The sequence below is a fragment of the Aulonocara sp. 'chitande type north' Nkhata Bay genome, linkage group LG7 (genome assembly GCF_057382095.1).
Source record: "Aulonocara sp. 'chitande type north' Nkhata Bay isolate Kocher_YH1m ecotype deep benthic linkage group LG7, A_spYH_male_GT1.1, whole genome shotgun sequence".
NCBI classification, from domain to species: domain Eukaryota; kingdom Metazoa; phylum Chordata; class Actinopteri; order Cichliformes; family Cichlidae; genus Aulonocara; species Aulonocara sp. 'chitande type north' Nkhata Bay.
Window position 1 is genome coordinate 52,410,805 of NC_141350.1, and position 16,427 is coordinate 52,427,231.

General features: G+C 39.6%; 1 protein-coding gene across 4 annotated transcripts in view; it reads left to right on the plus strand.

Annotated features, from left to right (window-relative positions):
• Positions 1-16,427, plus strand: part of dab2ipb (DAB2 interacting protein b) — a 207,042-nt gene that overhangs the window by 23,785 nt on the left and 166,830 nt on the right. The window contains exon 3 of one of the 4 annotated variants that reach the window (XM_086301231.1): positions 4,363-4,468. In XM_086301231.1, the coding sequence (XP_086157357.1) occupies positions 4,363-4,468 (106 nt within the window). Of the gene's footprint in view, positions 1-4,200; positions 4,469-13,020; positions 13,207-16,427 lie in introns of those variants that run through there. The other 3 variants (XM_086301223.1, XM_086301220.1, XM_086301222.1) reach the window with 3 other exon arrangements.

Here is a 16,427-nt window from a genome sequence, read left to right on the forward strand (position 1 = left end):
GTCACAAAGTGAGTGGTTTGACTAAATAACAAGAAGACAATAGCTTAATTAATGCTCATTTAGCATGCATTCCTGTAGAGATTGCTCTTTGTATGAGTATTTTATGATGTTTATGTGCAGATGCATGTAATGATGTTGATAGATCTGGAAAGAACTGGAAAGCAAGAAAAAAAAAAGCAGTTCAGTCTGTTATTATTGACACTCTACACACAAATGTACTGGACTACATGTTGCACTTAGAGGAGATGCTCTGTCATGGAAACCCAGGCTACGAAGCTCTTGGCACACTACTATTCATGCTGATGTTAATGCCAGAGAAAACTGGAACTGCAGCTGCTAAGTCAGCAGAGCATCTGGGACTTAAAAGCACTATGCTCCTGAGCATTTGCTAACCCACACTCTGTAACTTTATGGAGTTTCTGTGGTTGTTAAACATTTATACATTGCAATAATACTGCTTACAGCTGATCGCGGAGTATCCTATTATAGTGCCACACCTAAACAGAATGACCTGTTCTTTTACAAATGTTTGTAAAAGCAGACTGCATAGCTCGATGCTTGATTTTTAGTCACCTGCGTCAATGGGACTGAGCACTTGAATTCAAAAATTAGAAGGCGTAGCCCATATAATGTGTCTGCTAAATGTGATAGATATACAACAAGCAGGTTCTGTCCACATATTAATTACTTTTCATAGCATTCATCAACATTGTTTCAGGCCTCTGTTTTTCAACATTGATATGGTGGTTTGTTCAGACTGTGGATGTCCTATTTGTCTTTTGGCCACTATGGCGGCCCTGAAAGGTCAAACATGCTGCAACTTAAGAAAACAACAGCAAATAGAAAAAAATGTAAATGCTACAAAAGCAAAAAATAAATAAATACAAAAGACGTTGAATAAAACAAAATCTCATAAAACACCACGCAAGTGTATTTGGCGAAAAGATAATGTGGAATGATAACTATGGAGGTGACAGAAATAAAAATGTGCAAATGATTGCACAGAGAGAGAAAGGTACATGTTTGCTATTAGCCGTTTAATATTAGCTTGTCACTTTAGCAGCTCTACTGTCACGTTGTTGTCACCCCACAAACACTTCACCTGTATTTTGTAAGTTTTTGGTATTTTTTATGAGCCTTTGCTCTGTTTTGTGTGTGTGTGTGTGTGTGTGTGTGTGTGTGTGTGTGTGTGTGTGTGTGTGTGTGTGTGCTTTTTATTCTTTGTTGCATTCAGTTAGCTTTAGCCAAGCATTATGCTACTAAAAACTATTGTTAGCAAATCAACATCAGCAATGTAAATTTGGCTAAAAGCTAAATCTAACTTGATAATGTATTCAATATATTATCAGTTGAAATACTTAACATTTTTATATTTTATATGAACAAAAGAAGCACTGCATGATGTTCTTTGGGCATACAGGGTTACATATACGTTCAGCTCAGACCAGCATGGTCCAGCATGGTATTTAGCTGGTCAGGCCTACAATCGTGATGTGTGCCCTGATACTGAAGCTCAGTCAGAGGTGAGCAAGTGGAAAAACAAAGCAATTCAAATTGAAGGAATGAAAAAAAAACTATCCAGTTTCTTCATTCTCCGTGTTCAAAAATAAAAAGTGACATAAGAAGATTAGAAGAAAACATGACTTCAACCTCAGTAAAAGGTTTACAGCTCCATTTATTGTGGGCTTGTCTTTTTTTTAAAGTAAATTAAGTCTTAAGCTGTAATTGTGCTGTATAATTTTTCTGTGTTCATCCTTTAGCTTTGCTACCAAAGTGAAAAAAAAAATGTGGAAGTGAAAAGAAAAAAAGTAATCAATGCGTAGAAGTACAGCGAGACTCAGTCTTTGAACAAAAGTTTTGATTGCTTTCTTTGCTGTGATGATGTTTGCTGTAGGGCTTTTGGTAAATACTCGCTTTTCTTTATTGTTTTTGTTTCTGACTTTTCGTTTCATCTTTTGTCGTATTCTGTTTTTCTGTCTTGTTCGGTTCACTTAATCTCTGCTTTCATCAGTCCTGTCTTTTTACGCCTGTTCCTCTTCCTTATTTGTGCGTTGCAAACCGTTAAGAGAAAGATGTGAAAAACATAGCGTGACGACAGCCGATGCTCGCGTAATCCATGCAAGTCCTTTGTGATTTGTAAAGCCAATTTGTTTCTTCCTTAACACATGACAAATTAGAAACAAACAGCAGGCAAAAAGAGGCAAAGCTGAGTGGATACCAGTCTTAAATTTGTCAGGCGTTTAAAATTTTTGAGGGCTGCACTGCGAACTGTAGGTGATAAAACTGAAATGAAGATGTGATATCTGAAGGTTTTCTACAGTCTATACTATCCAAGCTTGTTGTGAAGCCTTCCTTGGGTCTATAGAGCACACTGTGATCCACTCAGTCATTACACTAAATCTGCACAATGATTGCACCGTGCTCATAAAGACATGGGCACGGTCAGTAATAGTACAGCTGTGATGCTTTCCATTTCTCTCCATTTCACAGGAATTGCACCCAGTGTGGTCTTCTGCAGCAGAAGCGTATTCAGAGATGCTCTTCTGCATACCTTTGTTGTAGAGAGTGGTTATTTGAATTAACTGTTGCCATTCTATCAGCTTAAAGGAATCTTGCCATTCTCCTCTGGCACCAACACGACATTTCCAGCCAGAGAACTGCTGCTTACTGGACATAGTCTTTTCTGGACTATTCCCTATGAACTCTAGAGATGGTTGTGTGGGAAAATACCAGCAGATAAGCAGTTTGTCAAATACTCAGACCATCCTATCTGGCACCAACATTCACGCCACATTCGGTCACTTTTCTTCCCCATTCTGATCATCAGTTTAAACTTCAGCAGGTTGCCTTGACCGTGTCTACATACCTAAATCCACAGAGTTGCTGCCTAAATGCATGTAACTGGTCAATTAGACATTTGCATTACCAAGCGATCAAACAGGTGTACCTATAGAAGTGGCTGTGAGTGTATAATTCTAAGCTGCACAGTACTGCCCATAAAAGGGGTTCTCAATTAATAACAATGAGAACTTTTATACTGGTATAAAAAATAGTTTTAAAAAAAAAGCCCAAGACACAAATTCAACAAGTTAGCATGGTTTTGTCAGGGGGGGAGGGGGGGGGGGGTTACGGCTGTAACCAAATTAGTGCTCGCAGTGCTTTATTAGCATTTCTTACACTGATTTCCCTGTTTAATCAGGTGACCTTTTATGCTTTTAAGCCTTTTAAGCTAGATCTGTAATTGAATTTACTCAATTGACTGGGGGAAAAAATACCTCAATTGGGAGAGTGCGTTTCAGGTTAAGACCTTAGTAGAGCAAAGGAAGCACAGGTTATGTAAAATCGCATCTCTAGTCTTTCAATATTTTAGGCATCCGAATGCAGAGTACGCTCACTCTTCAGATAAATTATTACACTGTCACTGAGCTTGAAAAATTAATAGCTTGATGAGAGGGTGATTAAGATGATTTAAATAATTGATTATCACAACAAAGCTGCAGATTTTACTCCAGTCGCTGCTTAAAACCGGTGTTCTAGAATCTGCAGTACTGTAGCACAAGTAAGACTGCAGACTGTGTCAGAGAAACGTGCTTCAAGTTACAGCCAATATTGCAAAGTCATTATTGCCACCAGACACTATCACTGATGCTGTCAGTTCGAGCTGTCCTTAAAACTCGAGTCCCACGAGGCAAAGAGAGGGAGAGACTCAGAGAGGAACTCGGAGAGAGAAAGAGAGATAAACAGATGGACATGAAACACGGGAACAGAAAAGCAGACAGACAGGGTGCTGCATTGAGTTGAGAGGTGTGAGGATGTTCGATAAGCTATTATCACTCCACTTCGAGGACAACAGGTCCTTTCTGTCTCTCTTGTTTTCTTTTTCTTCCCACAGCTCACCACTTTTCTCACCGCAACCATTCTTTTCTTCCTTTGTCTGACTAATTGTTTGGAGCCAAACATTTGGTATGCAAGCAGTCGGATGATATGATCAGACACTGACTGATGTGCCACTAATGCCTGCTCTGTTTTAGTCAATGACTTCTAATTTATCAGGACTGCTACAGCTATTGTGTGCTGATGACTTAGCACGACATTAAAGATGGTGACCAGAATATCCACAACAACAGATAAGGAGACTCAGTGACGCCTGTCTGTGTAATTCATTAGTTTTTTGGTTTTGTTTTTTAACACCACCATTTATTTAACCATTCTTCTGTGTTATCTACTTTGCGCTTTTTATTTTATTGATTTTTTTTCACTTGAATTTATTGAGGATTGTATCTGTCTTGAATTATTTGCTCTGCCTCTGTGTCCCCTTGAATCACTCTTATTCTCAGCTAGATGCATTTCTTGTTTTTGCAGCAGAGGCGCTCTGCGTCATCCAGGGGACATCTTCTGCGTCGCACCATCAGCGTCCCGGTGGAAACACAGTTTCCAGAATTCCACAGCCAGCTGTCCACCGAGAGCGGTGAGTTGCCCGAGGATACACACATATGCTTTCATAAACATGCACTTATTAGTAATACTCCTGTTGCTTTCTAAAAGGCATTCACTTAAAGTAGAGTGATTGATAATTCTGTTAATATGTTAAGAATAGAGACTTTTGATGAGGTTTTTTTTATTTAGATTCAGTCCTCTGTCTCCAAAGCTGCAGAATTTTGGTGCTCAACTTATCTTGAGAAGTGCTTTCTTTGTGATATAAACAGTCGCATAACTAAATGAGGCAACTGGGTCTTGTGCTGCTTACATGCCTGGGTGAGACTTAGAAAATTCTTTTCTTCCACTGTATATCCACTAGATGGAGAGCTTGCTGCTTTGTAGCACTTCTCTGCACTTGTGCCGTCTCATGTTAACGGCTAAGAGAGATAGGGAAAAATGCTTTCCAAGTGCTGCAGTTACACTGGACTTTTTCCTCTTGCTTTTATGACAATGTGATAATAGTGTGTTGAATTCTTTTTTAAAGGTACATGTGTAGACAGTCGTGTCACTGAAAGCTGTCAGAGTCTGTGGTTGTGTTGCGATCAGTCCAAATGAGACGCCACTATCAGCTTTCCAACCGATGCTGTGCCGGTGTGGAGCCAGCTCTGCTATGGTGCTTTTGGATGACAAGCTCCGACTCCATGATTGCTGCACATGCTTTATGCTCAAGTTTTTAGTTTATCTGTTTTAGTCTATCTGTTTTAGTTTTAGGGAAAGATTTAGAGATGTGTATTTTTACAAGTATTTACAACGACATCACAGTTACAAGATTGTGAGCAAGGGATGAGACCTCAAGAGACTGTTGCATATGCATTTTTGAGAGTTCCCTTCTTGAAGGTGAACTGATTTTATTATTTATTTATTTATTACACTTATTACTGAAATACACGTTTTAAAAAAAACTTTGAAAAAAACTTTTGCAGATTGCACTCACACGCTGGTGCACCCTGTTTAGTAAATCTGGCTGGTGTTTAAGGCTTGGTTGATTTGGAGTGGAATTTGCAGCTTTAACCAACCATCACCATCAGAGGGCGCCATTTAGCTCATTTTAACATCTAACTCTACTTTCCCAGACTAAGTCAGTTTTACATGGGCAAGGGTGGGCTGCAGATGAGTGCAGATGAGTCAACATGTTGTCATTTTAGTAGTGAGTGGCTCTGGTTTACTTGTTTTATCAGCTTTTATGGATTTGTTTGGAAATTTGCCAATATCTCCACTTGGCTGATAGGAAACCTGCAACTGTTTGCATGTAGTAACTGTGCTCTCACATGTGTGTTGTGTTGTTCGAGTAGTATTGCTCACATTCTTTACTTTTTATAGTGGGACTGCATCAAATGTACACCCTAAACACCTGAAGCTTGTCTCCGTATCTATTGCGGACCTTTGTTTTTCCTCTGAAGAGATTATTCTATTTACATTACATTTTGTTTTGGTGAATATTACCTTGTTTATTTCCATCTTCTTTTTTTACCGCAGCTACTATGAGAGCACTGTTTCTTTCAGCATGCACTTGCTTTTATTTGTAGCAGCATTTCTTCTAAGCACTGAGTCACAAACAAAAATCTGGGTAGTTTTTCTTGCCGTGAGGTTTTTGAGAGAGTCTATTTCTATGTTTGTGAGTGAGTGTGTATTTCTGCTTATTTGGAATAAATGTGGCTGCTGTCTGTCAGCTTGTGAGCTGATACATATAGCTGGTACATATAGATTGAACCCAATTAGTGTGCTAAATATAAGCTTATGCTTATTTTTGTTAGGGGTCATAGAAACGACTGCACTGTTAAACCATCACTAGTGGAAACAACTTTAAAAAAGTACAAAAAAAAGCATGAATTACAAATGTTTTCATTTATTTTGTATTCTCAGCTAAAATGTCTTAAATATTTGACATTTTTCTTCCTTCTTGCATTCTGTTATTGACTCATATCGTTTACTTTACCGCCGAAGTAAGGCCGCATTATTGTTAGAATAATGAGAGCTAGATAATGTGACAAGCAGAAAGGTCTTTCTGTCTGTCTCAATGTTACGGCCACATTCATTCTAAATGAGCTGACAGCCCAGAATGCCATACACATATAATATTTTCTTCTGCAACATGTGTTTCCCATTTTTTTGCCATCCATTCCGATTGATTCCGATTGAAATCAGCAGAAGACACTTGATTACACGGCATCTCTGTGATTAGGTTGATTTTGTTTGGGAAGAGATGGAGGCTAAACGAATAAATAGTCTGTCGACTTCTCCCATAGTTACAGGGTACCTTTGCAACTTTGCCAGTGACAATCACAAACATTTTCCATGATGATTATGTAACACAGTTTCAGAACTGCTGATTCGCATTTCCATAGTCACCATAATCTATTCTGAGTGTTAGGTAGAATACATTACAATACATTAATACTATATTAATGCAGCAGTTATTATATCAGAAGTTAAAATGTAGCCTCATTCTTTATAGTCTTCTTTTACCTTGAGTATGTAGGCAAATTCATCTTGTTATTCTTTAATAGAATTGCCATAATACACACAATTTGACTGTAAAGATAACTTGATACAGTTGGATCTATCCATTTTGAATGCAGACTGGAGCCTATCCTCGCTGTCACAGAGGCCAGTTACACCTTACACAATTATTCACACCTATAGTCAATTTAGAGTCATCAGTTAACCTAACATGCATGTGTTTGGATTGTACAGCAGAGAGCTTAAGCAGGCATGACTTGCAAACTCCACACAGAAAGTGAGCAGTTTCCAACTGTGAGCACAAACCACAACACCATGCTAGCTGAAACAATGTCATAGCCAATATTTTTTTTGTTTATATGCTGTCAAGTGTTTTGTAGTTTTTACATATTTGATTTAAGTTTAAGTGATTCCTCTGATGATTAGTGGATATCACTTATTAGACTTATTATAAAGTCTTTAATAAGACTCCAGATGCTCTTTCTAGCAGTAGAAATAGTTATGTACATGTCATTACCAGTACTGACTTAATATACAATAAAGTTATTATTGCATGTTGTTGATCTGCGTACATGTGAGCGCCTGACTTTTTGTAGCTTGCGAGTTAATATTAAGAGTGTAAACTAGGGGTATCCAACTCCAGGCTTCAAGGGTATCAAGATGTGTCCTTAAAAGGCTAAATGACCTCCTCAACATGTCTTGAGGTTGTCCAGAGGCCTGGTAATGAACTAATCATTTGATTCAGGTGTGTTGACCCAGGATGCTATCTAAAACCTGCAGGACACCGGTCCTTGAGGCCTGGAGTTGGACACCCCTGGTGTAAGTGTATAATTTAAATATAGATTGGTAATGGCGTGGCATTAATACGTTAGCCAAAACATTTACACCAAAATAAATGACTAGCATTGTCCTCCTTTTCTTGTCATAATCTTGTTTGACTAGATTTAGAGCATAGATGTGATTACTATATTCGGCCACGCTCAACTAATCTATTGCTCTTGAAAATCCATTAGCTACCAGGGCCACTTGTCTTTTGGCCAGCATCTTTTCCAAGTCGGACATGTGCCCTGTCATCTGCAGGGCTATGTAGCATTTGTGTGTCTACTTTGTCAACAAGCCCTCTTGCAACTAGCAAGAGGTAGCATGTTTGCAACCATGCCAATCATTTTGTTACTATAAAAGTTGAAATGAACAGTTATAACCTCTCTTCCCTGAAGTAGAGGCATGAGAGCATATAGAGCATATAGTATCCGTGTCCATGATATCCTATATGGTATGTTGTATGTCTTAATTGAGTGAAAGGGAACAGATATACACAATGTGTCATTATGTCTGCTCTTATTAAAAAAATGCCATTATTAGATTATTAATACTAATGAAACAGAGCATAGTATTAAAAATAAATCCATCGAAAGGCTACCATGAGGTACTCCTGAGCAAAGTACCGTCCCTACACACTGCTCCCCGGGCGCTGAATTGGTGCCTGCCCACTGCTTCTCTGAGTGAATTGGTTAAATGCAGAGAGTAATTGTACTGGCAATCAACTGCAATTTACATTTTAGATCGACAGCATAATTTTCATAACCCATTAAATGGCTACTACTGCAAAACCGATCTAAGTCTTTCAATCTAAGTCCAACGAGTCATGATAAAAAAAAACTTATGTTACCTTATCGAGTGCAGATTTGCAGCAGAAACATGATGGTCTTCAAAACTAAGTGAAAACTAATAGTAAATGACTCTTGTTCACTGGTACAGGAGCAAAAAGAAAAAATAAACTGATCACTTCAAAAACCTAAACTGACACAAGGGTTTCTAAATGTATTCCTAAAGCAAGTAGTAATACAGGGAGTGCAGAATTATTAGGCAAGTTGTATTTTTGAGGAATAATTTTATTATTGAACAACAACCATGTTCTCAATGAACCCAAAAAACTCATTAATATCAAAGCTGAATGTTTTTGGAAGTAGTTTCTAGTTTGTTTTTAGTTTGAGCTATTTTAGGGGGATATCTGTGTGTGCAGGTGACTATTACTGTGCATAATTATTAGGCAACTTAACAAAAAACAAATATATACCCATTTCAATTATTTATTTTTACCAGTGAAACCAATATAACATCTCCACTTTCACAAATATACATTTCTGACATTCAAAAACAAAACAAAAACAAATCAGCGACCAATATAGCCACCTTTCTTTGCAAGGACACTCAAAAGCCTGCCATCCATGGATTCTGTCAGTGTTTTGATCTGTTCACCATCAACATTGCGTGCAGCAGCAACCACAGCCTCCCAGACACTGTTCAGAGAGGTGTACTGTTTTCCCTCCTTGTAAATCTCACATTTGATGATGGACGACAGGTTCTCAATGGGGTTCAGATCAGGTGAACGAGGTGGCCATGTCATTAGTTTTTCTTCTTTTATACCCTTTCTTGCCAGCCACGCTGTGGAGTACTTGGACGCGTGTGATGGAGCATTGTCCTGCATGAAAATTATGTTTTTCTTGAAGGATGCAGACTTCTTCCTGTACCACTGCTTGAAGACTGCTTCCAGAAACTGGCAGTAGGACTGGGAGTTGAGCTTGACTCCATCCTCAACCCGAAAAGGCCCCACAAGCTCATCTTTGATGATACCAGCCCAAACCAGTACTCCACCTCCACCTTGCTGGCGTCTGAGTCGGACTGGAGCTCTCTGCCCTTTACCAATCCAGCCACGGGCCCATCCATCTGGCCCATCAAGACTCACTCTCATTTCATCAGTCCATAAAACCTTAGAAAAACCAGTCTTGAGATATTTCTTGGCCCAGTCTTGACGTTTCAGCTTGTGTGTCTTGTTCAGTGGTGGTCGTCTTTCAGCCTTTCTTACCTTGGCCATGTCTCTGCCCAAAAGCACACCTTGTGCTTTTGGGCACTCCAGTGATGTTGCAGCTCTGAAATATGGCCAAACTGGTGGCAAGTGGCATCTTGGCAGCTGCACGCTTGACTTTTCTCAGTTCATGGGCAGTTATTTGGCGCCTTGGTTTTTCCACACGCTTCTTGCGACCCTGTTGACTATTTTGAATGAAACGCTTGATTGTTCGATGATCACGCTTCAGAAGCTTTGCAATTTTGAGACTGCTGCATCCCTCTGCGAGATATCTCACTATTTTTGACTTTTCTGAGCCTGTCAAGTCCTTCTTTTGACCCATTTTGCCAAAGGAAAGGACGTTGCCTAATAATTATGCACACCTGATATAGGGTGTTGATGTCATTAGACCACACCCCTTCTCATTACAGAGATGCACATCACCTAATATGCTTAATTGGTAGTAGGCTTTCGAGCCTATACAGCTTGGAGTAAGACAACATGCATGAAGAGGATGATGTGGACAAAATACTCATTTGCCTAATAATTCTGCACTCCCTGTATGTGCTTTAATCAGTGTGTAACCTTTAAAGCTGGATTTTGTGTGTGTGTGTGTGTGTGTGTGTGTGTGTGTGTGTGTGTGTGTGTGTGTGTGTGTGTGTGTGTGTGTGCGCGTGCGCGTGTGCGTGTTTTGCACCTGTAGCATTTTCTAATCTTGATCCACATCACAACACTACAAACACTCTCACCGTCTATTTTTTGCTAAATTATTCATTGGCATAGGTCCCTACCTCTCTTGTCCTTGTGTGACACGAGCTCTAAACAAGCAGTGTGATGAATAAAAACTTCACTTTGATGAATAGGAATCTAACACAAATCAGAGAGCGGTCTCATCTCATCCTCAGACTGAATAGCGAGTGGCTGCCGCCTCTATTCTTTTGAACTCGTCGAGTTTTCTGCACAAACACCCATAAGAGCGAGAGCCTTCTTATGCTCCCACCAGAACAACTGAGCTTAATTTCATAGAGGTGAAAGTTTTAGCCTCAGAAGAGTTCTCAACTTTTGGTTCTTGGGCACATGCTGCCCTATTTTCCTCCTTTTTTCTTGCTGTAAGCTGTAACATTTAGATAGGATTAAGTAGAACCACATAACTGACCAAAGGCTGCTGAATGATTTATACAAGCCTTACAGCCCAAATACTGAATCACATGTGTTCTAAGTCCCTCAAGTCATTTTTCTTCACAGAGTGTCTAATTACAATTAGCTACTATTAACTAAAAGTGACAGTGTTCTTCACATTGTGCCACTTGACATTGGGCTGATTGGTATTTGATTATTTTGCCTTAAAATAAAAACCATCTGAAATATTGTGGAGATATAGCTCATCTTATTTTAGATCAGCTATATCTTTCTATATATTTTCTTAACCCATAGCTATATAAACTAGATAAACTCAAGTGCTGTATGTATAGAGATTAATGGCTCCATTTGGTTGAATTGCTATGCTGAAAGGATTGAACAGAAACGATTGCAGTGTAGGTGCTGACTCATCCTGTTGCTGTACACTAACCTATTTCTGCAATAGAAATAGGTTCATGTACACTCAACGGCCACTTTGTACATCTGTTCATCTGCTTTGAAATGCAAATATAAAACCAGCCAATTGCATGCCAGCAACTCAGTGCATTTAGGCATGTAGACATGGTCAACACAAACTGCTGAATTGCAACTCGAGCATCATAATGAAAAATAAGGTGATTTAAGTGACTTTGAATCTGCCACGCTTGTTGGTGCCTGACGGGCTGGTCTGAGTATTTCAGAAACTGATGATGTACTGAAAGCATAGCTAGTGTGTGCAGAGAATGGTCCGGAAAAGAGAAAATATCCAGTGAGCACAGAATTTGCCTTGTTGATTCCAGAGGTCAGCTGACAGTTGCCAAACTGGTTCAACCTGAAAGGAAGACAACAGTAACCCAAATAACTACTCATTACAACCACAACCCTCACCCACCTCAAATTTCTTTATGGGTTTTTTTTTTTTTTTTGGATCAAGACTTTCTTGTAATTTCTTTTTAAAGTGGTCTTGACCAATCAGCCTGTCCAAAGTGTACCCCGCCTCTCACTCTATGGTAGCTGGGTTATGCTCCACACACCCCCGTGACCCTGAATTGGATTAACAGAAGAGGATGGATGGACAGATAGATGGATGATTCTCAAACAGCTGTTGTTTGTGCAAAAATATGGCATATCTCAGCATGGTGTGCAGTGAGTTCTTAAAAAATTGAAGAAGCTGGACAACTAGAGGGCAAGAGAGGAAGTGGCAGACTTAAAAATCTATCTACAGGAGATGAACAGCATCTGAAAGTCCTTAAGAACTAGGACAAATCCATCAAAGACGTGACACCGAACATGAGAGAGGTGGCTCAAGTGCGATATGTGTAGATCATTAAGAAAATTCATTATGATGATGTAAAGTAGATTTAATCAAACTAAACAGAACAGCAATAGGATTAAATATGTAAAACGGTGAAAACTGAATTTGGTTCCTATTCAAATAAAATACACTTGCCAAGTTGAGGTTGTAATATTAAATATATAAGGAGTTTTACAAATGCAAAATTCAACTTTAGGTTGAAAAACCCCTAATGAGCAAACATCTTTAAAACCACTGATCATACAAACATTTTTATAATTTTACTGTCATGTGTGGAAAGAAGGAGATTGGTAGTTATGTAGAGGCAATAATATTACACATAGTTCTGACACTTCTTGATTTTATTGGAATTTGAATGTTTGTAGGTCTTAAAGCAACGTTTAAAAACATTCAGTATGACTTTTTTAAATGGTGCAGGAACTCTGAACTTAAATGTGCTGTTTTGCGCCCACTCATAACTCCAGAGTTATAAGCAAGTACTTTTTTCCAAAACTGATATTACAAACTTCTTGTTACTTTTTTAATGATGAGAGAAAATACATATAAAGTGTAATATTGATCAAAGTGGAAACACTACCAACACTCCCTCCACCCGTATCTCTCTCTCTCTCTCTCTGTGTGGAAACTGCTTCTTTCTCTCCTCCCTCCCATTCTGTGCTCTCTCTCTCTTTCTCTCTCTGCCTGCTCTCCAGAGAGGTTGTTCAGTCAGACAGATGTAACACAGCGGTGGAAGCCTGAGCTGAGCTGGCAGGCTGCAGGGGCCATACCAGCGGCAGCACCTCCGAATTGGGGGGGGGGGGGGAACGGCAGAGCAGAGACGGCACTGGCAGAGGAGATAAAACAGGACTTGCAGTTGTAGTTCCAGCGGTTGCAGCGGAGTTATCGAGTAAACTTTGCCTCAGGATATGGGTGTGTTGATCCGAGCGCTCATCGCTCTGTGAATTTAACATGGACACTGACACCAGCAATCATCCAGAGGCACAGGATGGTAAGTGGGAGGAAAAAAGATGAGAAATGATGGAAGTGATACTTTAAGTGGAAAAAAGAAAGAAAGTTGAGGCACATATGTAAAAGAGAGTTCGGTCACTTGCTTTTCCTGTCAGCTTTCTGTTATGACTAGGCTTTTCGCTTGGCTCTTGAGCTGTTGACTAGGGCCTCAGTGGTCAGTGATGAATGGGACTCCAGTCTATTCTTCTGAGTGAGGGGGTTAAGGGGTGAAGGGCGTTACATAGCAATGTGATGAAATGGGCTGCCTGCTAAAGACGCTACTTGTCTCAGCAGGATTTGCTTTTGGCTTTGTTGTATGTGAGCAAGTTCAAACCTCTGTGCTGTGCTGATTCTCTCTGGGATTTGCCTTCAGTTGTTGACTGCATTTTGGTATGAGCTTCATGCAGCTGGAAGCTCTCTTCTCGGTCTTTGAATAGAATAATTAAACGTGGAATATGTGAGGTCCGTGGGTGGACCAGTTAATTTTTTTTGGTGTTTTTTTTTTTTTATCTCAAATGCACCGAGATATTTCAATCTGAATATTTGAAGGCTGTATAGTGGTTGTACCATGTGGGTGTTTGTGTTAAAAACACAGAGCAGCAGGAACAAATGAAAGCAGGAGACAGAGGGAAAGAGAAGGGGGGGCAGAAAGAGAAAGAGTTATGTACACAAATAAATCCAGGGGGATCGAAACGGCACTGTAGGCCACTCTTTCTCTCTCTTCCCCCTCATTTTCCACTGCCTTTTCTTCCACCACTCCAAAATGTTAGAGCCTAAACTAGATAGTTAAAAAGAAAAGGGAGAAGGAAAAAAATTGGTGTGTTATTAACTGGGCCAGAAAAGACGATGTTTTGTCTTCATGACCAACGGGGAAGGACTCTGCTGTGCTGCTGATGAAGAATGCGGTTAACAGAATGAGTCAACAGAGAGCATATTTCCAAGAGACCATAGTTTCCCTTTGCCAGCATCTAAGCCACATTGCTTTATGCACTGGGCTGTCTGCCACGACAGAGAAGGAAAAGACAAAGAAAAGGGGGAAAGAAAACCGTTAGATGAAACTTTGGCATTTTCATCCATCCCTTGAGATGCAAAACTTCTGGTAAAAGTTGAACCGAAATAAGCGCGAACACTGAGCTCTATCTTGAGATAAAACGCCAGCTTCATTGCTCTAACATCAACTGTCTCCTCTCAACCGCACTCTCCTCACATTCCTTTCAAAAGGTTTAATATACAAGGAAAAGTTGGTGTAGGAAAGGCAATAATCTGATATCGTCCAATTACATTCTCACTTCAGGCTTGCAAGCTACAGGAAGAATTCACACTTCTCGAGGTTTGCAGGCTTCAGTTCATCTGTCATGCACACACACTTTCACGCACACAACAAGTCTAAGAGTAGTGTATTTATACAGTATAAGCTTATTATTTACATGTTGTACCCACTGCATTACGTATTTTACATTTAAAGTAGATGTAGAGTCCTTGTCTGCAACTGTCTGATTGTTATGGGACTGATCTGTGACTGAATCTACCTGTTTCCCATTTCTGTTGGCAGAAAGCAGAGAAATGCTGATGCTATGTATTACTTTATGAAATAGCACTGGGTGGAAGTGGGACCAGACAAGCTAATAAAAAGAGATCAATAGTCAGACCTATTACTGTTATATACATATATATGAAAAAATGCAACTCTTTTTTTTCCATGGATTTCATATTTGTAGTTTCATCCCGTGCTTAAATTTACCCCAGTAAAGTTTTTGACCTTTTCAGCACTAAAGAAACCACTCTCACTCTCAGCAGATGCTCCCCAGAGTTTCCATGTCGTTGCTTTGTCTCTGCCACCAGCTTATACTGAAGTCAGTATATACTTATTTCTTTTCAGGTGCCTTATATATCGGTCATGTTGAAAGTAAGTCTATGTATCCATCCTGTGACATGCCAGCACTGCAGAAGTGCACATAGCCAAAGGGCTGTCACTTTCCTGTGTCCCTGTGTATTTATCTTCTACCAAGGGCAGCTGTCATAAAGGAGAGTAGCTTTTTAAATATAGACAAAAAACACATTTATCTGTCATGATATGATGGGATAAGTCATAATACTGCTCCCGATCAGGTCGGCACATCTTTTAATTATAACTCAATGTAAAGCAAATGAGTATAAAGTAGAGATGGACCGATCCGATATTACGTATCGGTATCGGTCCGATACTGACCTAAATTACTGGATCGGATATCGGAGAAAAATAAAAAATGTAATCCGATCCATTAAATATCACGAAAGCACCTCACAAAACTTGCAACACGCCGTAACTCACCTCAGAACGTATGCATCACGTGATAGAGCAGCTGTGGCATGCAGGACCTGTCGGTGGTCTGGATAGCATGTGGAGCTTCGCTAGCAACCTGGCATTTCATCTCCGACAAAGTTATCCCCGAGAGAAGTAAAGCAAGTGTGTAAGTCCATCTCTGAATGTTTGTAAAGCATTCCCACGTTAAGCTTAACAAGCGACTGCCTCTGGCTCTCCGGCTGCTACTTCAATCGTGAAACTGCTTAAATCAGCTGATCGGCTTTTCTGTCGCGAGTCTGTCTCTCGTTTGTTTTTGGTCCACTTTGCGCCAGAAAGAGCAAACCAGCGGCTGAACAACAGCAGCACGTTTAAGCTTGATCAGCTGTTGTTAGAATTTATTTAATATTAATTTCTACACCAGGATCTTTTTTCTACGTAGCTGACGGCTGGTAACTGTGCAGGGGCGGATCTAGCAAAGTTTAGCCAGGGGGGCCGATAGGGCATTAACTGGGAAAAGGGGGCACAAAGACATACTTTTCTTTCTTATTCTCATTTAAAATGTCGAGCTTTTAATAAATAATTATCTGACACCCAAAGTTTTAATTTGATGTAAAATGAATAGAAGTCAATTACTGTACATAGTGACTATTAAGTCTAATATATATACCCTAGTAAGCTATAGTACTTTTTACTTTGGGAAGGTACCATCTGTGCAGTCTGCAATTTTGTTGAAGAAAGATGTTGAATCTATTTAATATTTCTTGAAAAATAATTGATTTCTGTGCATTTTTTTTCACACTGCATCAAATTAAGGTTGATTACGTCGATTAAGCATCATGAGGTGGCGCGTGAGGGGTGGTTCCCTATTTTTTATTTATTTAATTTTGTTGTTGCTGGGAGTTGGAACCCTATTAGTTAGGTTGCTTAATATTTACGCT